General features: G+C 42.8%; 1 protein-coding gene across 1 annotated transcript; it reads right to left on the bottom strand.

Moving 5' to 3' along the window:
* Positions 1 to 1,249: 1,249 nt before the first annotated feature.
* On the bottom strand, positions 1,250 to 7,835 carry IFNG (interferon gamma). The gene is made up of 4 exons (XM_079994436.1): positions 7,647 to 7,835; positions 5,447 to 5,521; positions 4,430 to 4,615; positions 1,250 to 1,694 (listed from the first exon to the last, which is right to left on the bottom strand). Exons 1-4 carry the CDS (start codon positions 7,764 to 7,766, stop codon positions 1,545 to 1,547), a joined length of 531 nt encoding a protein of 176 aa, XP_079850562.1. The 5' UTR covers positions 7,767 to 7,835; the 3' UTR covers positions 1,250 to 1,544.
* Between the last annotated feature and the right edge of the window lie 16,173 nt (positions 7,836 to 24,008).

Raw genomic sequence — 24,008 nt, 5'->3', positions numbered from 1 at the left:
GAGGTCCACCTTTGGACAGGGAGTCCACTCTGGATGCCTCCCCAGAGCAGCAGTGGAAAGGTCTGCTTCTGTTGCACCTCCAACTATGATGTTCTGAGAGCATAGAGGGCAAAAGGCATATTTGTTAGGGAAAGTTTTGAAAGTTCTCGTATTACCTAGACACATCCCTGGAATGGGGAGAGGGGAAAGTGCGCCATTCCTTTCCCTGCAGCCAACTCCTCCCGCCTTTCATCCTGGCTGATGTGAGATTTGGCAGGGTGGTTCTGCCACCACTGATCCTCACTACCCTAGCTTCCTCAGATTGCTCTGTTCATTGGATAGAAGTCGTAAGCAGGGGGCACTCCCAATGTACATTGGACCAGGTACACCAACCAAAATATTCCCATCACTGGTCCTGCTGCCAGCCTCCCACACTGCTTCTGCCTTCTGAACTATGTCCCTCTGCAAACACTGTTCCTCATCTATACTGTCTTCCTGCTCCTGGGAAGATTCAGGGTCAGAAGGAGGGGGCAGCTCCCACCATTCCTCCTCAGTGTAGTCCTCCTCAACACGGTTCCTGACAATAAATAAATGTATTGCTTGTGTACAGTGTACTGCATATGAAACTTAACAAGAATGCACCACTGGACAAGTTACTGTAGTTATATGTTGTTCTTGAAAACCAGTAGAATTTGTTGGAGGGGTGGGGGGAGAATGGAAGATGGCAGGATCCCCAGGGCATAGCTGTCAACGTTTCCCTTTTTTTAAGGGAAATTCCCTTATTCCGAATAGGATTCCTTGCAAGAAAAGGGAAAACTTGACAGCTATGCCCCAGGGATGTGCTGCCCAGAGAGCTGGCTTCAGGCCCATTGGCTGACTAACTCTGCGTTACAAACATGACACAAAGGCTGGCAATATCAGCCCTGCCATCAACTCTATTCACGATCAGTCTTGGATAGAAAGACTTGAATTAAAATTTAAGCATGTGAATGGATGTCCTTATTTTCAGTTCTTCCCATGATTCCTTACGAGCACAAGGGCTCCCTCTGGTGCAGACACCCACCCCACTTGCAAAGACGTCCTTCTCACTGCCCTGATGGGGCAGCTCTGCGCACACAAGGAGATGGCTGTGGAAAATTGCCTCTGCCACTGAAGTGAACATGGAAGCCCATTTCCCAATGGGGATCATGAAGTAATAATAAGACTAATTTCTTTCTCCAGTCTCTTTGTGATCTTCAGTTGCCAAAACAACAACAACAACACTTGACACTTTGGAAACAGAATAATGTTTTGTTTAATTAAATAATTTAAATGCACTCCATGGAAGATGCCAAGTAAACTCTGGACAGGTTCTAACTGACCCTGTTAACAAATATCAGAAGATAAATAGGAATTCAGTTCTATTAATTTATTACATAACATGAATTATAAATACTTCAAATCAGATGCTGATTTGGGTTTTTTTTTTACAAAATTGGCATTTATAAATAATTATTTTAAACTATTAAATATAAATAAATAGTTTTTTATATATATTAAAAGGAGCTCTCAGTAGAAAAACAAGGCTAGCCTCTGGGATTTGGTTTGTATCGCATCGGGATGCTGGGGTTGTGCCTTCGGCTTCTCCTCTTTCTTTTAACTTCCTCTTTGTTCACCTCCAACATGACGTCGTAAAATTCAGTGATTGCCTTGCGCTGGATTTTCACATTATCCATCTGATTAAAATGACAAAAATGCATTAGCTTAACAGTTCGCAGGGAAATATGCTCCGTATATATTTACTGGAGAAATGGCACTTTTAAAAAATAATGTAATAACATTCCAGAAAGCCTATGAATGGCAGAAAGACAAACTCAAATGCCAACAATGCAAATATGGAGCTCCCTTGTTTGTAAGCCCCTTCTCAGTCATTTCAGTCAAATAATAATAACACAATCTAAGAAAGCAAAATAATTATGCATCGTTCGTAGGGTCCCATCACCCTCACGGAAATGAAGGGGACAAATGCAAATACAGTGGTACCTCGGGTTAAGTACTTAATTCGTTCCGGAGGTCCATTCTTAACCTGAAACTGTTCTTAGCCTGAAGCACCACTTTAGCTAATGGGGCCTCCTGCTGCCGCCGGAGCACGATTTCTGTTCTCATCCTGAAGCAAAGTTCTTAACCTGAAGCACTATTTCTGGGTTAGCAGAGTGTGTAACCTGAAGAGTATGTAACCTGAAGCGTATGTAACCCGAGGTACCACTGTATGCAATAGAGAAATACATGTGAATTATTGAATAGGGGTCAATGATCTACCCTTTATTATTTGTCTGGGTTTTACTCCTCCCTTCCTCTATAACAGGGGTGGCCAATGTGGTGCTCTACAGATCCCATCAGCCCCAGTGAGCAATGGAGCAGGGATAATGGGAGTTGTAGTCCAGCAACATCTGGAAGGCATCACACTGGCTATCCCAAGGTGGCATACAGGGCCCCTCCCCCACCGTCTTTCCCAAGATAGGAAGGCGTATGAAGCAGTAGCTGGCCCAAAGTCCAGTAATTATTATGGCTGAGCAGAAATGTCACCCTAGATCTAAGCAGTCTAATTCCAACATTCCACTCATTAAAAGACATTGACTGGTCACCAGCCCACATCTTGCTTGACATTATCCCTGGAGCATTTAACAATGAAGACAACAACACTGCCTGTTTGTGAAACCGGCTAGAAAACACTGACTGGCTAGAAAACAGGATTTAACTTCCTGTGGACCCATGACTGGTACCAAATAAAAATCTGGACTTGTTTGCCTACTTATGCAAGGGATATACTGTATTTTTCTGTCTATAAGACGACCCCATGTATAAGATGCCCCCTATTTGGGGGGAGTCGCCAATCTACCCTCAGCACTATCCATGTATAAGACGCCCCCTAATTTTTGACATTGTTTTTTAGGGGGGAAACACCTAGTTTGTGTATAAACACAGAAAAGTACGGTGATTCCGCATTTCATGCTTCTTTCATGTAGCATCTACTTCCTTTCCCCACCACCAATCAGATTTACTAGGGTTGCCACGTGTCCTCTTTTTCCAGGACACGTCCTCTTTTTTAGGGCTAAAATTTCTGTCTGGGTGGATTTTCTAAATTTGCCAAAATCTCCCTGGCTATACTTTCTGGGTGAGACATACACATAACTGGTGGCTGAGGACTTGCTTTCCTCTTCTCTTCTCCTGCTCCCCTCAGCAATATATCACAGCTTCTATAGCCTACATATAGGAGGAGTATTTAAAATGAGAGTCGTCACAGCATCCTCTTTTCTGCTCTTCAAAATATGGCAACTTTACTTGAGCAGTACTAAGAATTACAGGCCTGGGCTTCATCAGCATGTGGAGTGAAATCTGCCTGGCTACAGCTTTGTTTGCCTAATTGAGCTATTTTAGAGGAAGGTCAGGTTAACTTTTTAAATAAATACATTATGTGCAAACATCAGCACTGCTGCTACGTTCACCCACAGATTCTGACTTTGACCTGTGTGGCAACCCTGCTGTGGTCAGACTTGACCTTAGGTGAATATCCTCATGTTCCCTATTGTTTCAAATTATCTGGTAACATATAATTGTGTGATGAGCTGCATTGCATTCCTAATAGATGGTAAGAAACGCCTGTGATTTTCAATGTGACGTTATTGGTGGCAGAGGAGATTTTCCGAATGCAATGCATCAGCAAGACTGGCGGCCCAAACCATTGACCTGTTGAAGCTTCTGCCAAAAGATTCCTTTAGTCCAGCATCCTGGTTTCCACAGGGGCCAACCATTGGCTTCAGTAAAGTCCACAAGTAGGACATGAAGACAGTGGGGCTCCTCCGCTTTCTAAACTTAAAAACCCAATTTTTAAATACACTTTCCCCATAGGAAAAGCCCTCCAATCCCTTGAATGTTTTAATTGCCCTTTTCTGCACATTTCCCATTCACAGAATAACCTTCTTAGAAGTGGTGGCCAGAACTCTATACAGTGGGTGGATCTACACTCATGGTTTTTAACATGAAGGAAGGGTTTTGATAACCATATGGGCACATGACATCCTACTCTGAACGTTTATGGTGCGTTATTAAAATGTGACACCAGAGGGCGTTGCAGAGTATCCACCAAGACCAGCCGCCATGTATGATCTAGTTGAGATGACTCATTGCTGGGGCTGGACCAAGTGACCTTCAGAGTCCCTTCCAATTCTACATTCTATGATTCTATGACCAACATCTCTTTCCTTTTTTAGTCACTGCCACTTCACAGCACACCCGTCCTTCTTTGGGAGGAAGGGCAGGATATAAATTTAATGATATAATTAATTAATTAATTAATCCCAGTGTGTAACCCATCATTCCATCCTTCAGTAGCATAGAGTGAGCCACTTATCCCTCAGACAGACAGACGTTATATTCAGTGACATAATCAAAAGGAAGAATGTAATATTACCGGAAGTTTTGCTATCTCAATTAGATCTTTTGCTTTTTTCAAGCTTTCGCTGTAACTCTCTTTATAGACTTGCAGGACTTCTACCAAACTCCTGACGTCCTTTGGATTTTGAGTGCTGTTTAGATTAGTCAACAGGTCCCAGTATTTGGAAATCATCTGAGCGAGCAAGATCTTTCTTTCATGGGCCTGCCAGAAAACCAGCCCCAGAGAGAGGGGGGGGGGATGGATTAGTAACATTTCCCAATAACAGAAATACAGAAAATTATTACATAACATTTCTCTCCTATTCTTCCTTCCAAAATTACCCAGTGCACCAAACAAGGCAGTAAGATGATACAATTAAAAATCAAACAAATAAAAGCATTTGAAAATGTTAAGGGCATCTAAAAACTTATTAAAATATTAAGAGCCCCTAAAAACATTGACAATCAATAACATATCCTCAGACATACTAAGGTCAAGGTTTCCAGTTACTGTATCTTTCAGGCATAAATGCCTGGAATGTTCTTAAATTCCTTCTGAATGATAATAATGAAGGCCCTCAGAACCTTCAAGCAACCAGATTTTCTTATGCCCATTGTTGGCATTAGTGTTGTTATAGCTTGAGTCAGCCATTTGGCAAAAGCCAAAGCAGTGGTGAGCTCCCTTTTGAAACAAGAATGGCTTCTTGAGGGTTTCTCCTGATAGCACCAGAAGCACTCCAGTAAAAGTGATAGATTTCTACCTTTCACTTTTAGTTTACTTATCTCATTATGAAAGAGAATGTAAACAGTATGTCTGATCTACAAAGCTCTCTGGTGATATTGGCTAGCCTTCCTCAATCTGGGGGCTTCTGGGAGTTGTAGTTCAAGACATCTGGAGGGCACTGGGTTAGAGAATGATGATATAGTCCATGTGAGGGTGGAGTGGAGAGTTAATAGTCCCAGGCCAACTGCTAGGCAGCAACTGACATTTCACGTCAGATGATTGGTGTTGTACGAAACCTGTCCAAATATTTACACAAACTGAGACAATTACCTGTGACCATAGAGCGTTCTTCAGATGAGTCCTGAAAATAGCGCCACCCTCGGCAACATCAGGCTGACTGGTGTTCTGCAATACAAAACGCAAATGTCTCAACCAAACATGTAGCATTATTCAGTCTGGGCCATGAACATTCAGGCTCAGCTCCAGCATTTTTCCTCCTTAGTCACATGGCTGAGGCCCAGATGTACAGCTCATATCCACCATGGGTGCCAACTTGAATAAAATATTGGGGGGGGGCACAGGCAACACATGATCACCCACATGATATGGTGCACGCACACCATTTGAATGGCATATATGCCTATCAACTTTGGGAATCCCGGCCCCCTCAAATATTTTATTGGGGGGGATGACGACCCCTCGGCCCCTAGGAGTTGACTGCTATGGTATCTACAGAAGCAGTGTATTAGACAGGCCCCCTCCCTGTTGAACATTCAGGTGCCTACTGAAGACTTATTTTATCTCAGCAGGCATTTCAACAAAATTCTGATTTCATCATTTTAACATTATTATTATTATTATTATTATTATTATTATTATTAAACTACTTGTACACTGCTTTGAGATTCTTGTAATTAAGACTGTTGTAATTAAGTGGCATTTAAATTGTTCCCCCGCCCCAGGTTTGAATCATCTGATTCACTTCAAAGATAACTTTAAAGCAAATTTCCTCAGCAGGGCTGGACTTATAGGTTTCAGTTTAGAAAGACTGTGTATACTCTGCTTTCACTTCCACGTACACCCCAGATCTTTACCCAGGAGCAGTCTCCCCTCTCCTGATGCCTTCTAAATGTTTTGGACAACAGTTCCCATAATTTTGCTCATTGCCCATGCTTAATAATAATAATACCCCTCCCATCTGACTGGGTTGCCCCAGCCACTCTGGGTGGCTTTCAACATTGTAGTCTGAAACATCTGGAGAAGGTTAGGTTAGTGAATACTGCCCTAGAGGAACAAACACATTCTGTCGGACTAAATGTGCATGAGTTATTTTCACTTGAATATCTTCTACATTTAACAAATAAATTCACCAAACTGACTATCTTCCTTCTTTTCTTAAGTACCGTGTGTCTCAGCCAAGATGGACACCTATTATAACATTATAAAACTTGAATAACAGAACTGACAAGCTTGTATCGACCGCTGTGGAGAGATGCTCGACCAAACAGAGGGTAAAGGTATGGCAGGCAATACATTTACAACGGGCTCCAAGTCAGGAGAGAGCAAGTACAAAGAAGGAGCGGTAGTCAAGAGCTAGACTATGGTGAGGCTTGTCACTGCAACATAGAAGGAAGGAAAAGGCAGCACCTCTGAGGTTTGCTATCCCAAGAGTGAGTCAAGAAGAGGAGGAAAGGAGAGGCGACCGATGTAACTGAAGAAAGAGGGATTAATGCGGAAGCAAAACTGCTTAGATAAGCAGATCTCAGGAGGGATTTGAGGATGGGAAAGGCTCTAAATTCATCTGAATGGAGAGATCACCAGTCGACATCTCCCCGAAGGCACAATAATCCCTCAGGTTTTGAAGGCCCTTGGGATCCATAATGGGGGGGGGGGGAACCCTCACACTGATATATATGCACCCTGGCCTGAGACTTTATGGGGGGGCACATTAATTTATAATAATAAGCAACAAAAGCAGCAGCAGCAATAATAATATTTAGAAAAATACATTCCCATGAAGAATTCAGTTTTGTACTATTTAACGTCACAGTGAAAAGCACTCGACAGATATGAAGCTGTGCTAAGAAAGCTGTTGTGATTATCTTGGGCTAGTCATAGGAGAGGTGGCTGGTTCTGTGAGGGCTGAAGGAATGAAATATGCTTTGGGTGGCAAGTGACCGGTTGTGCTCACTCACTCCATCTAGTCGATTCCTATTCCTGAACGATTCATTATGAAGAAAACCACACATAGATTTGTACAGGTCAGGCTGATGACTAATACTAAATTGTGTGGTCTTATAAAACACCGAGGATATATTAAATTCTCTTGTGAAGGCAATGGAAGAAACTTCCCTGCAACTTTACAAGAATCACCGAAATCGGTAAAATACAAAAAGATTACAAAATGAATGACACATAGTGTCGTAAAACCAGGTCTTAGCTCTCTGCCCAAGAATACTGGCATCCTCAAATAAGCCAGAGTATAGGCAAATGAAGAAAAGACAATAGGATTATCAGAAGTTATACTTACAAATTCTCTCTGCAGCTTGCTTATATGTTCTTTCATACTTTCAAAAAGAGGCCCAGAGGGGACATGTCCATCAGAATAACTAATAGCCAGAAAGAGGAACAGGCAAATCTTCCAAACCATGGTTCTTGACTCAAAATGGAAATGCTGCTGTGTTGTATGTTTGGATGTCAGCCCCACTGGAGTCGTCTAACTTGGTTGTCAACGGCACTTTCCAGTTTGATCTTAGCCACTCTGGGTGGCGATATTTATACCTGGCCGCTGAACATTTTTATGCATTTTTCACACATTTCAGGAGATGGTGTTAGATAGGAGGCGTGTCTGGTGTTTATTAATAGGATTGGTTTGTGGGATTGTAGTGTTTAAAGTTTCCTTTAAATGACTAGCTTCCCCATGATGAATGGTTAGCTACGTGTCCAACCTATGGTTCTTCAAGGATCCCTCGAAAGCATGCCCACACCACCAAGAGGACACAGGAGAATTTCCACATCAGCCCCCACCCCATTTTAAAGGAAACCCTATGCACACTACCCTGAAACTGCTTTAAAACTTTGTGGTGAGGGGACGAGCAAGACAGGAAATTCAGATTCAAAGTGTAATATTGCAAAGCGTATGTGTTGGTGACTCAGATGTGCATTTTTTTTGCAAACCATCAGAAAGCAAAGAAACAATTGCATGTGGTTAATGGGTCATTTTGACAGGCATGTAGCTTGTCTTCTATCTTTCTTTAGTATTGATTAATGCTGCACTCATCATTATTAAAAGACAAGACCAAAAAGATAATTATTATCAAAAGAAAATACCAAAGCGAAACTCCTTTCTTATCTGCCTTATGGATGATAAAAAATAATTATCATAGGGTTCTTTCCAAAGTCCATTATATCAATATTCCATCTTCACAAGGATTTCTGCTTGTGCAATGAAACATTCTCCCCCTCTTATCTCCCCACACTCCCCCTAATTCTGTTCTAGGGGTGCTCCAAGCCCCTGGAGCTTATCTGGGGAGAATGCATGGGGGAGGGGGGAAAGTCCCATTTTATGAGCAAACTTATTTCGTTGAAATCACATTATACATTAAGGACATCTGGGAAAATCTATTATCCACATAGTCCCATGAGAGCAGGACAGAATCCCACACAATGGACTTTGAGTTAACACAATATGCCATGTTTCTGCAACTAGAATCAGAACTATTTGGGAAATTTGCTTTGCAAAAATCTGTACATTAGGCAATATTGCATACAAAAAATGTACTATGAGAAATATGCACCAAAATAAATATTCATGAGAAGTGGATATGTAGAAACCTGAACTTAAGATTGGACACATGAGAAACTGAGAGAAACCAAAACTGAGATATTCACCCAACTGTAGTGTGAGGTAGGGATGGAGAGAATTCTGCATTTTGGAGCAAACCTCCTCTTTTTGCCCCCTTGTGAACAATGCATGGAACAGATGGTTGATCCATGGAATGAGCCACACAATCAATAGACCCAACAGCATATTTGGTCCATACTATACTTACAAGGTGGTCTGAGGGCTTCCTCTTCCTTCTTTTTTAACATATTTAACATTTTAAGCTGCCCAGAGGAGCTCTGTGGCCATGCAGTGAAATATCTCTTGGGAAGTGCCACTTGTCACACTAACTCTGTGCCCACCCTCACTCTTCAAAAGGAAGAAGCAGGGGGACATATTGCTTGTTTAGTCAATGCCTTAGTTGTGCTTAGCCATGCGCCTCTCATGTACCTGTTGCATCTTGTAACCTGTGCCTTACCCGTGTACCGATCTGATTTATGCAAAAAAAAAACCTTTGGCAGAAACCAGATTGGGAGTTCGAGTTCTTCATCCAGCAGTGAGGACCAGGACAACTGCGTACCATTTCGCCATATTTTTCTCTGTGTCAAGATAGGACTCTCTGCGGTGGGCTGGCCAAAATGGCCTGATGGACATAGTGATGCACTGAGCAGCGGGTAAAGTGGAGACAGTCATTGTGTGGAGTGATTTTAAGCAACCTGTGGGTGAGATCCATAATAAGTACACAAGAGCACACCAGGTTTTGCCAATTAAGTCCACAAGTAATGCCATTGAACAGCTTCTCACTGCAGTCTTGCTCTGAAGTTCTTTTATACCAGTATGGCCACCTTAAGGTCAGTGACACAGGGTCTTGGATGGCTGGAATACCACCCTGCTCTCTTGTCCTCATTGAAGTTTCTGATGTTAAGAAACTTCTGCTGTAGGAGCTAAACTGGATTTTTTCTTAGTATAAAAATAATCTTGTTTGGGATACCTTCTTCAGTCCATGTTAGGGAAAGCTATTCCTCCCCTGGTTGCAGCAAGAGCAGAGAAAACAAGGTAGGGTCCTTTTTAATGAGTGTATTCATTCATAATACCAGTTACAGATAGGTAGCCGTGTTGGTCTGCCATAGTCAAAACAAAAAAATTCCTTCCAGTAGCACCTTAAAGACCAACTAAGTTAGTTCTTGGTATGAGCTTTCGTGTGCATGCACACTTCTTCAGATACCTGAAGAAGAAGTGTGCATGCACACGAAAGCTCATACCAAGAACTAACTTAGTTGGTCTTTAAGGTGCTACTGGAAGGAATTTTTTTGTTTCATTCATAATAGTGAGAGACAAAAGAATGCAGCAAGCCCTGACAATGGCGTTGCTCCTCCTCCCTCCTCCCTAGCAACAGCACCTCCCTTTATGGTGGCCGCTCATGGCCAGTTGTCCCTGAGTCCTTTGTTCCTGCACTCTCAACGAACGACGAGTTCTGGAAGAAGGGGGTCAGAAATACTCTCCAGTGACAATGTGTCATCTGGCTGCCCTGCCTCTGTTCCCCCCCTTCTTCTAACACTTCCCAACTCTTCTGTTCTTCTGTCTCTGAGCTGTGACCTTCCTCAAACCTCTGCTGTAAATCAATGCTGCATTCCTTCTCCTGCAGTGTCAGGAGAAGGGGGTGGATCTCCACCATTCCTCCTTCATCTCGCCCTCTTGAGTCCAATCCCTGACACCTAACTTCCGAACACCATGAATTGCTGCTGGTTAGTGAGAGGTGGCGGGGCAAGGCAGCTGGGAGCTCAGCAAGGTGTGGGCACAGTTGAGGAGCCACTCTGACTCTCCCGTTGCTGCCCCCATGCCATGCCAAGCTCCTCTCTGCCTTGCAGTGATTCGCAGTATTGGAAAGCCAGGTGAGCAGTTGCTCCACCAGCCTCTATGGTGCAGAAGGATAGCAATATGTCTTTACAACCAGCTGCTGAAAATGTTTCAACTAAAATATCTAGAAATTGCCTTCTGGGCACTCAAATCATCACATGGATCACAAAGTGGCAATCAATAACCTGGATCATCTGTTCCGAGCTGATGAACAAAAATGTGTGTTATTTGCCCTCAAATGATCGGTGTGCCTGAATCATATTCTGTTTCCATTAATCCACTTTTGAAATCATCTCGTTCATCCTATATAATTTCCTGGTCCTTTTCTCTAGACTAATAATACCTCTGAATTGTAACCTAAGAGCACATAAAATAGATCCCACAACAGATTCCTAAAGAATCTCAGTCAGTGGCACACAGACAATATACGTAGTTGCTGTGTGAGGGGTTTTTTAAGAGCATTGAAGATAATATGTTAGAGCTGCCATTGTTCATTGTGTGGACATTTGTTTCTGTCATCCTCCATTGTTCCTGAATTGTTCCTCCATTGTTTTGAAGCAATATCAATTATAGCAGTCCACTGTGAACCTATGTAACTGCCATTATTTCCTCTGAATACTGGAATTTCTCATCGCAAAAGATTTCTGCTAGAAAGTCCTTAGCCTTACATAGAGCTGGTGTTCCCAGGATTCTTTATAAGCCTTCGCAGGCTGGAAACAGATTTCAGATTCAAATTTCTAGTGTAACCTTGCAGTTCACATGATGCCAAAAGCAATAACGGTTCTGTGACACCACTATGAATTCTGAAGAACCGTCATCTGTATGCTATCTCCACCCTTAGGTACTCAAATAACAATAATTGCAAAAATGATTCTATGATTTAACATTCCTCAAGCTACCTGGTAGTCTTTTTTTACAAAATCAAACCACACATGTAAATATGTTCTTTAAAAAGGAAATGTGCTAATTAACTGCAGTACAGGTCTAGTGCTTTCCATTCATTTCATCTGTAAACTTTCATATGCTTTGAGCTTTTGAATGATCAAGCAGTGTATGAATTTTATGAACTAACTAAAATAAAAATGCTCATCCCTCTTTGCCATGGTTTTTTGGCACTTGAGATATATATATTTTTAGGACCCACCTTATTTTTGTAATTTTAAGTTGCTTTAAAACTATTTTTAATACTGTGTTCTAATATTAATGTTGTGTTGTAATAGCTGTAACCCACCCTGGGATGTTAGGGTGAAGGGCACATAATAAATTGTAATAATAGTAGGTGGGAAAGAAGGAGCATTTACAGGTGTATAAAGTTATACATGAATATAGAACTAGAACTAGAACTAGAACTCATGGGACACGGGTGGTTGTGTGGTCTAAACCACTGAGCCTCTTGGGTTTGCCGATTGGAAGGTTGGCGGCAGTTCGATTCCCCACAACAGGGTGAGCTCCTGTTGCTCTGTCTCAGCTTCTGCCAACCTACCAGTTCTAAAGCATACCAGTGCAAGTAGATAAATAGGTACTGCTGCGGCAGAAAGGTAGATGGTGTTTCCGTGCGCTCTGGTTTCTGTCACAGTGTCCCGCTGTGCCAGAAGTGGTTTAGTCATGCTGGCCACATGGCCTGGAAAGCTGTCTGTGGACAAATGCTGGCTCCCTCGACCTAAAAGCGAGATGAGCACTGCAACCCTATAGTCGCCTTTGACTGGACTTAACTGTCCAGGGGTCCATTACCTTTTACTCAGGGACATTCAAGGAAGCCATACAGATGGACAAAGGAGTATGTCTCTGAATGCCAGTTGCTGGGGACCACAAGTAAAAGAGCACTGATGCGCCCAAGTCCTGCTTTCAGACTTCCCAGAGGTATCTCATTGCCAATGTGAAAACAGGATGTGGGACTAGTAGGGCAATTGGCCTGATCCTACAGGCCCCTCCTAGTGTTTTTAATGTTGGAAGATTCCAATTAAACAAACCTCTTCACACAGTAAGTACACAGTTAAACTGTTTGCTCCCACAAATCTATCCATTTGGATGTCTTTAAAAAAGGATTCAACAAATTCATAGTTGATATGGCTATCAATGGCTACTAACCAAACGGGGCATCCCATGTTTTCTCACGAGATCTCGCAGCCATTTGGGGGGTCCGCAATCTCACACAGGCACTGCGCTCTTGCCCCGAAAAAGTGCTTTGGGGGGGGGCTGTGATCTTGCATGGCACCCAAAAAATGTGCATTTTTTTTGGCACTGCACGAGACCTCGCTTACACACAAAAATGCATTTTTCCAGGGCAAGAGCAAGGTGCGGGTCACATGACTCTCCCAGGAGAACGTCCCAGAAGATGCACATCCCAGTTTTGCATCGCAAAAAGTAGTAAGGCTATGTTCTGCTTCCACGGTTGCTGAGGCGAATGTTGTTGCACTGAAGTCCGGCTTGTGAGCTTCCCAGAGCCATCTGGTTGGGAACAGAATGCTGGGTGGATGGGCCTTTAGCCTGATCTAACAAGGTTCTCCATATGTTTTTATGTATATGCAGCAGACAATTGCCAATAATATTGACCTCCACTTGTCCACAATAGCCACCTAAGTTCTACTCAGAGTAGACCTATTGAAAATAATGGGCTCCAAGCCTCAACTGGTGCTCCTCTCACACTTCTTAGAGCATCACTGGCCAACTGGGGAGGAGGCACTGCAGGGCTTCTTCAGCAGCTCACACCAGTGACTGAATTCCTCCAGCAAAGCACCTAGAGGAGCCTGTGGACCAGAGCAGCCAAGGAGTGGTCTCCTAGCCACTTTGAGCCAGAGTGGAGAGGCATGATTTCTGTGCCTGCCTGGGCCTGGGCCCTTGATGGGTGCCAACCTGCCGACACCTAGGTATGCTCCTGCTTTTAGTTTCATTGCAGAGCAAGAGCTGCTGAAGATTTTCTGGTTTGCAGTCAACGTCCAGAGGTGAGCTGGAAACTCTTCAGAAGAAAATTTTCAGTCACAGGCTTGGTTTCAGCTCATCTGTCACCAGTGGTTGGGCTGAATGATGACAGGATTTCTCACCTACTCATAGGTGGTTAAGTCTCTGTTTGCACAATGAATTCTGCTTCTAAAAAACTGGTTTGCTTAATCAGTATGACAATTTGTATGGTGGAAAGTCCAAGCAAAGACCGTTGAAGGAACAAGTACCTGGCAAGAAACTCCCATTGCAAATGGCAACAAATCTTCTTCGCTGCCTCTTGAGATAATTTCTGCTTACCTTTTAAACACTATTGGATGGGGAGGCAAGGAAGAAAATCGGTCTGTTGTGATTCTATATTGCTGCCTTAAATACAACAAGTGCAACCAGTACTAGTTTCTGTAAAAATACAGAAGGTAGCAATAAATCTCTGGCAAGCCCACTTCCCAGCCCTTCTATAACTACCTGGCAAAATGCTAGCTCAGGAAGAGATACAGGTCATTTTCGAAGTCACAGCTTTCTTGGTTTATGCCTTTCTATGGAGGGACAGAGGAGAAGTTAAGCACAGCAATGGTTGTCTCTCCTGTCCTGCTCAGCCCTCTGATGTCTTCACCAGCTGCTCTCTTGCCTTCAAGCCACAGGGACTAGAAACTTTTGTTTTAAATGTTTTAAAGGTGGGGTTCTTGGGGCAGTGAATGGTGCATCAGGTGGATATCATGGTCTTTGCATCTGTGCAATATTCTTTTTAATATATATATTATGTTTTATTCATTATTCACGCAAACTACAGAAGCAATATTTTTAAAAATTAAGTAAGTAAAAGCCTCTAATATGAAATTATTAGATAATGGAATTATAAAAGGGATCCCAAGGGTCATCTAATCCAATCCCTTGAAATACAAGCATCTCAGTACATTGTTCCCCATCCAATTTGAAATCATACCAGCCTCTGCTTAGCTTTGCAAATGTGCTAGTAGTTTAATGGCTGCACTGCTGTCAATACATAATTCCATTACTTTGCTAAAATAAATATTATAAATAAATAATGATCAACGCAATAAATGATAACAATAAGAAATGCTTTGCTTGGTGTATAGCTTATTCCTCATGTAATTTAAACCTTTTCCTGTTTTGTTTTGTGTTTTTTTCACAAATTCATATAATCAATATGTCTGCAATATTCATAGGCCTGCTACTAGCCTGGTGTTATTTTATTTTAATTAGTTTTCTCCAATTTTTCTTCATATAACACCGGTCCTGAAAACCTACATTGGCTCACGGAACATTTCTGAACACAATTCAAAGTGTTGATGCTGACATTTAACGCCCTAAACGGCCTCGGCCCAGTATACCTGAAGGAGCGTCTCCACCCCCATCGTTCAGCCCGGACACTGAGGTCCAGTGCCAAGGGCCTTCTGGCGGTTTCCTCCCTGTGAGAAGTGAGGTTACAGGGAACCAGGCAGAGGGCCTTCTCAGCAGTGGTGCCCACCCTGTGGAATGCCCTCCCATCAGATGTCAAAAAAAACCCCTCAACTATCTGACTTTTAGAAGACATCTGAAGGCAGCCCTGTATCAGGAAATTTTTAATGTCTGATGGCGTATTGTGTTTTAATTTGTTGCAAGCCGCCCAGAGTGGCTGGGGTAACCCAGTTAGATGGGCGGGGTATAAATAATAAAATTATTATTATTATTTATTTACTTTCATACATTTATATACCACCTGTTCCCCATAGCACTCAAGGCAGTATATATCATTCTTTGTCACTCATTGAATGGTTCTGAGTTCTAAAGTTCCCCAAGTATAACTTTACACACCTCTATCATGCCCCCTTCTTATCTTGCCCTTTCTCTAAACTGACAAGCCCCCAAACGTTGTAACCTTTCCTTGGTCACAGGGCAGTTGCTCCCCTCAATCATTCTGGTTACTCTTTTCTGAATGTTTTCTAGCTCTACAATACCCTTTGTGAGGCGAGGCAAACTTCTCCATTGCACTGCCCTTGAGCTGAACTGAATGGGGTGATGGGACTCACAAGATGCAGAGGCTCCACTGTGAACCCAATAAATAGATCACTACAAACATGGCCAGGATTAGCATGTCAGTGTCAAGCTTGCCATTGGGTTTCCAAAAGGATAGTCGTGGGGTTGGGGTTGGGGTATGGGGATAAATGGTGAATAATGACTAAGAGCCCAAGTATCAGGGTAAAATAGGCCACAACTTTATTTGTTACAGAAGAATAGATTTGGCATAGGCATGTGCCCATTGGTCAACCAACTGAAGTGATAGTTGATATGCTGTCAGCTGACAGAAGAGGTTGGCTGATGCTGGGGCCCACCATGGCATGAACCACTTCTGGTGGACTCCCTTGGGCTACTGGTAGGGGGTGCTGGGGAAATGTTGTCTTCCAAGATCCCTTAGGGGTCTTTTGAGCACCTTTAATCAGTCTTCTCTCTGGTCTGCTCCCAGGCCCTGCTTCCGGGGCTGAGCACTTCCCTGTGTTACGGTAAAATCTGGGTGCGAGGCTGCTCTGCCACCCAGCTCGTCGGACTAAGTCTGCGGGTCCCTGCGGAGGAAAATGAGCTCAGCCGGAGACAGGAGCAAGCTGCAAAAGATCCAAGTTTATTGCGCAACAGGTTCAAGGCGAGATTGAACACCGAGAAAGGGGTGACATGAACTTTTGAAACTTCCCTCCATGTCCCAGAATACAGTGCAAAATACATCCCAGTTACATCATGAATACATTAAGAAGAGGTTGGGTTACACAGGATTAACATATGGAGGAGGGAGGGGGGAATATGCAGAGCTGGAGATCTGCGCAGATAAGCAAATCCTGAGTACCGGTGATGAGAAGACAATGGTCCATGTACTGGCATTGCCCGGAGGAAAGGCTTGGCAGAGTGATTTGACAGGATTAGGGTCTTGACACCTTGCTTGAGGGATTATGGAGGACAGGGGAGGTGTCATGGAGTCCTAGAGAAATTGAGCAAATTGGCACGTTGATTTTCTATGAATTTTATAGATTTTAGTCCCTTTTGACATTGACAATTGGAAATAAATGGACATATTGTAGTGAAGAAGAAGGTGAAGAAGACATGCCCCCCCTTCCGTATCACCTGAATGCAGGCCTTACCTCAAAATCCCACACCAGAGCACACAAAAATGCCTCTCAGCCACACAAGAAAACAAGGATACTGTCCCCCCCCCCTGCCCCACTGCCTTGGTAGGGCCACAGGTTGGGTTCCACAGTAAGTTGAGGAACTGGGTTTTTTTTAAAAAAAAGATCCTTTAACAGGCCTGCAAGCCATGTAATAAATAGAGCATGTAGTTAGGCACTAAGACAATCAAGTCACTCCGCCTTGTGTCAGGGTCAGACTTATAATATGACATCAAACTTTTGCTCACCATAGCTTATTTCATCTGGTACCTTTTATTTGTTTAAAAAACATATGCCATCCTTCATCATATCAATATTTCAGCATGGTGTAGAGCGCGGTTTCTCAAACTTTGGTCTCCAGCTGTTGTTGGACTACAACTCCCATCCTGCCTAGCTAGCAGCACCAGTGGTCAGGGATGATGGGAATTGTAGTCCCAAAACAGCTGGAGACCCAAGTTTGGGAAAACCCTGGGGTAGAGGATGGCCTACAAAGTGAAGACCCTCAATGTAAATATACACAAAGCCAGGGCTTCTGGGTTTTCCATAGCTCACTGAAAGGTAGGAGACTTATTCTAAGGGATGCCTTAACCCTCCTGCTTTTGGACTGAGGTGAGGATATTATTACGCCTCTTCTCTCACTGGAATTTTATGGCTAGAAGAATCCGTTGAATCAAATGACACACAATGAAAACTTCCTTCTAGTGGAAAGCATCGTCACTTTTCTTTTCCACTGACAAAGCACAGTGACCTTTTTTAATTGGCAGAGACTTTCCCTTATAATTAGCGGGATTTGTCATAAAATTACGAAGCACGCAACTTGCCTTCTTGAGGTTTGTTTCTAGACCCTTCTGCATCGTTTGGAAAGAATTGCTGTGCATTCCCTAGAATGCCGAGCAGAAAGAGTGATGCATTTGTGACAGGTGACAATTTTTCTTGAAACAGCGACACTGCGGTTTAGGACGAAGAGCTGTTTTGACAAGCACAGACCACCCCTTTCTTTATTTCAGGGGTGAAGGAAATCAGGAAATAACTCATAGCGTTGTGAGATTTTATTTTTATTTTTATTTTTTTGCTGTTAGGCGTCACCTTCGAGAGTCCAGGCTTTCCAGAAAGGTAAAAAGAAAGAAAAAGTTATGGGTGTTCACCCATCTTCTTCCATGCTCAGCAACGGAAACCCCAAACACAATTTCCTTTCTTGTATCACAGTGTCTGTGTGTTCTATGGCGACTGAAACACTGACTCATCACTAGTCAAAAGTTCTGCTTACATCACAATTGCCTGAGGAGGTTTCCTATTGCCTTGACTGCTGTCAGATGAAAAAAAAAAACCTGGCAATATTGAAACAAAAGAGAAGACTCATAACCTTTAACAATTTTTCAACAAATAACTCCTGTTATTGCCAGCTAATCTTGAAAAGATGCAGAATTTTTTTGGGGGGAAGCCTGGCTATATTGAGTGATTGTTGGGAATAAGGAGGAAAAGTTGATAAAAACATATTCTTACAAGTTAGGCAGTGATCCTTAGCCTTCCACATGTGGGCATCTATTCTTTTCAGTGCTTCTCCACCCTTGACATAACTTTTCATTTCATATATTTATTTTGTTTTTTATTATTAAACTTATAGCCTGCCCTTCCTTCCCAGGGAGTCCCGAGATACATACAGCAAGTGTTGAAACATATTAAAACAATTCCACTACAGAATACTAATAGCTAAAAATTGGAAAGGGGCCATTGTTTCCTTAATATTGGAATGGCAAATCTAGCTTTGTGAGTTCATAGAGTTGGCCAAACTGACAGCAGCTAAATCAGAAATTGAGGAAAGAATGGGAATGTGTGGCAGAGTATATGACAAAACATTGTTCCAAAACAAATTTATTGACATGTATTGACTGAGTTCGTAAAGTTAAGGGTAAAGATAGAAAGAAATTAGTTAATAATACTTATAACACAATATAAAAGTTTTGAAAAACAAAAGAAGCCAAACTTTGGTGAAGGGAAGACACAATGCTAGAAATAAGGAAAATATATATTTACACATAGATCTATATACAGTGAGGATTATACTGTAAAGCATGATGAATTGTGTGATTGTATTCAATTCAATTGTATTGTAATTGTATAACATTGCAAAATAAAATAAAGTAAGATGGAATTTTTTAAAAAAAAATTAAAAAATAAAACAATCCACTGGGAAGGATCCCAACTAAAAAGTCTGGTTGAAAGAGGAAGGCCTTCAGTAGGTACCAAAAAGAACTTAGATGGCACCCTTCTAATATTTATTTTAGGAGGAACTGATCTGCAAAAATGTGCATATTGGGCAAAATTGCATACAATAAATAGAAATATTAGGAGAAATTTGACCTAAATGCTGATGAATTTTCATAAGGACTTTTTTTAAAAGCTGTTGAAAATGCAGAGAAATCAAATTAAGATTGTAATACAGTGGACGCTCGGGTTGCAAATGTGATCCATGCGGGAGGCACGTTCGCAACCCACAGTGTTCGCAATCTGCAGCAGCGCGTCTGCGCACAGGCGGGTTGCGATTTGGCACTTCTGTGCATGCGCAACCGCCGAAACCCAGAAGTAACCTGTACCGGTACTTCCAGGTTTCGGCGGTCCATAACCCAAAAAAACGCTACCTGAAGCGTCTATAACCCGAGGTATGACTGTAATGGGAAACTGACATGAACTGAAACAGATTAGTCCAGAAATTAACAAACCAGAGTCAAGGGAGTTGGGAGGAAAAGCAAGGAGGGAAGGCAGCTAAATGGAGGAAAAGAGAAGTCTGCTTCTGCCATGTTTAACGAGGTTAGAGCATCTTAAACAGTGAAATAGCCTTCTGGATGTGTGTCCCCCCCAAATTTGAACAACTTGGGGGTGCAAGAGGGAATTAGGTACAGGGAAGGGGCTTGTATCAATTGGTATTATCCTAAATTTGCAGAGTAGTCTTGTTAACTTCTGGGAGGGGAATGAGTGACACTAAATAACAAAGGACACAGGAAGTGAGCTGTCGTGGGCCATCAAGAGTTAAAAGCAATTCCTACCATGTTTTAAGAGGAATTCTTGTGCTCACAGCAGGGATTGATCTTGAATTTCCCAGGAAATGCAAACAAGAATGCTTACAGTTAGCCTGGAAAAAGCTTGCTGGAGGGAAGCCATTCCTAGTACAGTGGTACCTCTGGTTACGTACTTAATTGGTTCCGGAAGTCCGTTCTTAACCTGAAACTGTTCTTAATCTGAAGCACCACTTTAGCTAATGGGGCCTCCTGCTGCTGCTGTGCCGCCACCACACGATTTCTGTTCTCATCCTGAAGCAAAGTCCTTAACCCGAGGTACTATTTCTGGGTTAGCGGAGTCTGTAACCTGAAGCGTATGTAACCTGAAACGTATGTAACCCAAGGTACCACTGTAAAGGATAATTAACAGCCAAACTTGATGCATTTCCTGCATTAAATGTGGTTCCAGGTGCTTATTTTGGCTTATGAAGACCTGTTCATGTCTGTGGCTTGCCATCTTTTTGTTAGGAGCTATTGCTCAGAACAAATCTAAACAAGACACACCTCACACAGCATGTGCAGAGTTCCCATTAAACCACATTTTTCAAGAATGAAAGGTCAGACTCAGCCTAAAGCAAATACCTGTATGTTCCCGGCCATCTTCCTGTGAACATGTATGTATAACCACAGGAGTGGATTGTGCCTCAGATACAAGGGTTGACAATATTATGGGGCCAGTGTGCACCTTTGCAGTTTTTAAGATAGTGCCATGAGTAACCATCAGGAATGGACCTCATAAGATGGTCAAAATGGCTGCCATGGGGATCTGTCAGGCTTAGCCAGTGCAAACAGGAACTGAGAAGGAAGAGTAAACAGTCTCTCGTGCAATGTGGATTTTTGAGGGGATGTGTACTCTTTTGCAGGGGCCAGGGGCCATCTTCAGCTGTATTTGTGACCCCTGCTCTAATATTTAAACCAATGTATTTCAAAATAGCTAAAAAAGTATTGTTGCATGCCATCCCAATCTCCAGGCAGTGCAAGATTCCAGGGGTTCCAGGAGTTTATCCGGGGTTCATGCTTCCTTTTGGGAATGAGGAACAGTGAGACTGTGGTGTCTTTATGATATATGGTTTATTTGCCCATATTTAAAACCTGAGCCCATGATGGAGGGGTTCACAGCATCGACACCCCAAGAAGGTCCTGCTTCTCCCATAGTTGCAGCCTTGGATTCAAGCAGAAAGCCAGCGTGGCTCTTTTTCCTCTCTGCTTTTCTAGCCTGTTGCTTTTTCCTCTGGGTCACAGCACACACCTTTCAACTCTATACTCCAGCTTCTGTCATTCTCACTATCTAAGAGCTGGAGGAGGGCCCTCACCCATTTGCTACCTGGCACAGACCCCCTTTTCCATTGCTCCCGCCCATCGCTTTTCTTTTGTTCTCTTAATGGTGATCACCTGAACTTGGGATACTAGCCTGGCTTATTTAGCTTTTAACACTTGCTGGATCCAGAGATTAAAGGGGCCTGGCACCCACAAACACATAACAATATTCTGCAGAATCCTGTTGGGATTTCCACAAGAAACCTCCCCTCCTGGCTAATGCCTTGGGAAGGCCAGGCCAGCCTTGGCCCACAAATTAAAGCAAGACATATTCAGAATGAAAAAGGAGAGGAGACTGAGTGCCTCCCTGTAAAGGGTTGCCAAAGAGACGGCTGTTGCTTCTGCTACATCTAATCAAATTTTGCATGCACAATATCTTTAAGAAGAGTGGGGCAGCCTGCTTCCAGTTCCTATCCCGGAACTCTCTGTATCTTTCTCTATTCGACTCTTTTAGCCCCCTTTGCTCTAGGCTGTGCTGTAGATGGTACGTTTACATGATTTTGAGAACAAACTTGCTGGGAGCTGAAAGGCGTATGCCTGTGCAAACCCACCCACAGATAAATGATAGTCTTGTAGATTGCCGGAAGTAGGACCCTGATCTAACTAAGACAGCAGAAGCCCAAATTGGAAGTTTTGAGCATGGCTGCCTATAGTAACAAATGGAGCAGTTTAAGCTACCAACTCGAGCTGGGGAGAAATTTGTTCAGTTCGCTATTTTATATGAACTTTCCAAATCCACAGATTCTGATGCACAAACTCAAGTACATCACTTATTTGAAATTTGCTCTTCTACCACTTCCAGCAATTGTCAGGATCAAGTTTCAGTTTATTGGCTCTCCATTACACTTCAGCACTTCCACTGCCTCCCCTGAATCAGATGAAAAGGAGAAAGAGATCCAGGTATCATTAGCATACTGATGAGGACACCTCGCTCCAAATCCCCAAATGAACTCATTCAACAGTTTCATCATGCAGGTGTTTAGATGCATGGGAGAAAAGATTAATCCCTCTGGGACCCATGCCATAAATAGCTGGAGACTGAGAAGCAGTCCTCCAGCACCACCTGCTGGAAATGGCATTCAGGAAGGAAGAGAAACACTGAAACACTCCGCCCTCACTCCCTAGCTCACGGTCAACCAAGGCATGGTGCAGAATGTGCCAGTGTCAGCAGCTTTTCAATTTAATGCTAAGCACAGAAGGTCCTTATAGTAAGTATACTGCCCTTTATCCAAAGATGACAGGACAGTTCACAATATTAAAATCAAAGTGTTGGTGCTGACCTTTAAAGCTCTAAACGGCCTCAGCCCAGTATACCTGGAGGAGCGTCTCCACCCCCATCATTCAGCCCAGACACTAAGGTCCAGCTCTGAGGGCCTTCTGGTGGTTCCCTCACTGCGAGAAGTGAGGTGACAGGGAACCAGGCAGAGGGCCTTCTCGGTTGTGGCGCCCACCCTGTGGAACGCCCTCCCACCAGATGTCAAGGAGATGAGTAACTATATAACCTTTGGAAGACATCTGAAGGCAGTCCTGTATAGGGAAGCTTTTTAATGTTGAATGTTTTGCTATGTTTTTATATATGTTGGAAGCTGCCCAGAGTGGCTGCGGCAACCCAGTCAGATGGGCAGGGTACCGTTATGATGATGATGATGATGATTGACAAAAAAAAGAGAGAACAAATATGTAATAAAACAAAAATAAACCAATGAGCCTATACGCATCTGCTCAGAAGCAAATCCTGTTGGGTTCTGTGGAGCTTACATCAAGGTCGGGACAGATGAATCCAGCAGTTTCTCTTTCACTAAGTTTCTGGCGTTTCCAAGGTTCAGTTCAGTTCAGCACATTTCCACATCAATTTGTAGTTTTATTATGTCAGCATTTTAGTTGAAATTTCTTCCAGTATACACATTTTTGTATGCTGTTCTGCCTGGTTTACAGATTCCGGCACACAATTTCTCCTAACGCAATGCATCTTGGTATATTATTTTATTTCATTAGTATTCGTGCCCATTTGTAAATATGGGCATTTTTGTAGCCGTATTTTGCTTGGACAACTGCATTGCAAAATTTGGAGAATTTGGTGAATTTGGTGAATTTCACAGGGTAGGTGTGCTCTGGTTTGTCTCTATGTTTTGGGAAGTGCAAATAAGGGAGGTCCACATTAAAATATGAATACCAAATTTCTTCCCCCTCCCAACTCCCAGGTATGAACTGCAGTCAAAGGGTGAAATTCAACATTCTGCTACAGTGATAACTCAAGAAACTCGAACATTTCTGCTTGCCAGACAGAACAATTTCCTCTCTCCTCTCCCATGCAAAGGGGAAAGGTTCTCCATTGTGGCAACAGGCTTCCACTAGCACAAAACCTAGTTGAATCTGTCCCGAAATGTCTCAGAAGATCCTTTTGTGGAGCACTTTCTTTTTCACCCCACCCAGCAGCTGGAAATTTTAAACCTGTGGAGTATATCAGAAGAAATTCCCCCCACATTTTGCAACCTGCACGTAGAATGGATAAACTCATAAAGCACTTTAAGCTAAAAAAGAGAGAGAGAGAGAGATTTTGATTGAGGATCTCCCTATCTCCTGTGGCCAGAAGATACCTTTTGCTGAGCTTTAAAAACAAACCCACAAGGACTTTACAAGGTTGCCATCTAGTGGAAAGAAAGAAAAATGGTTTTGTTGTTTCAATTCCCTTCCAGTTGAGGTCTGACAAGACGTCTCCTTGCTGAACTTCCAGGTGTTGGTTGAAGACT

Source organism: Podarcis cretensis, assembly GCF_951804945.1.
Source record: "Podarcis cretensis genome assembly, chromosome: 10".
Classification (NCBI taxonomy): domain Eukaryota; kingdom Metazoa; phylum Chordata; class Lepidosauria; order Squamata; family Lacertidae; genus Podarcis; species Podarcis cretensis.
Note: the sequence above shows the minus strand (reverse complement) of the source record. Positions and strands in the feature narration are given on the sequence as shown.

Coding starts and splice junctions, on each gene's coding strand:
- IFNG (XM_079994436.1), bottom strand. CDS start 7,766: ATGGTTTGGAAGATTTGCCTGTTCCTCTTTCTGGCTATTAGTTATTCT. Junction 5,522..7,646: donor GCAAGCTGCAGAGAGAATTT/GTAAGTATAACT, acceptor TTTGTATTGCAG/AACACCAGTCAGCCTGATGT. Junction 4,616..5,446: donor AGAACGCTCTATGGTCACAG/GTAATTGTCTCA, acceptor GTTTTCTGGCAG/GCCCATGAAAGAAAGATCTT.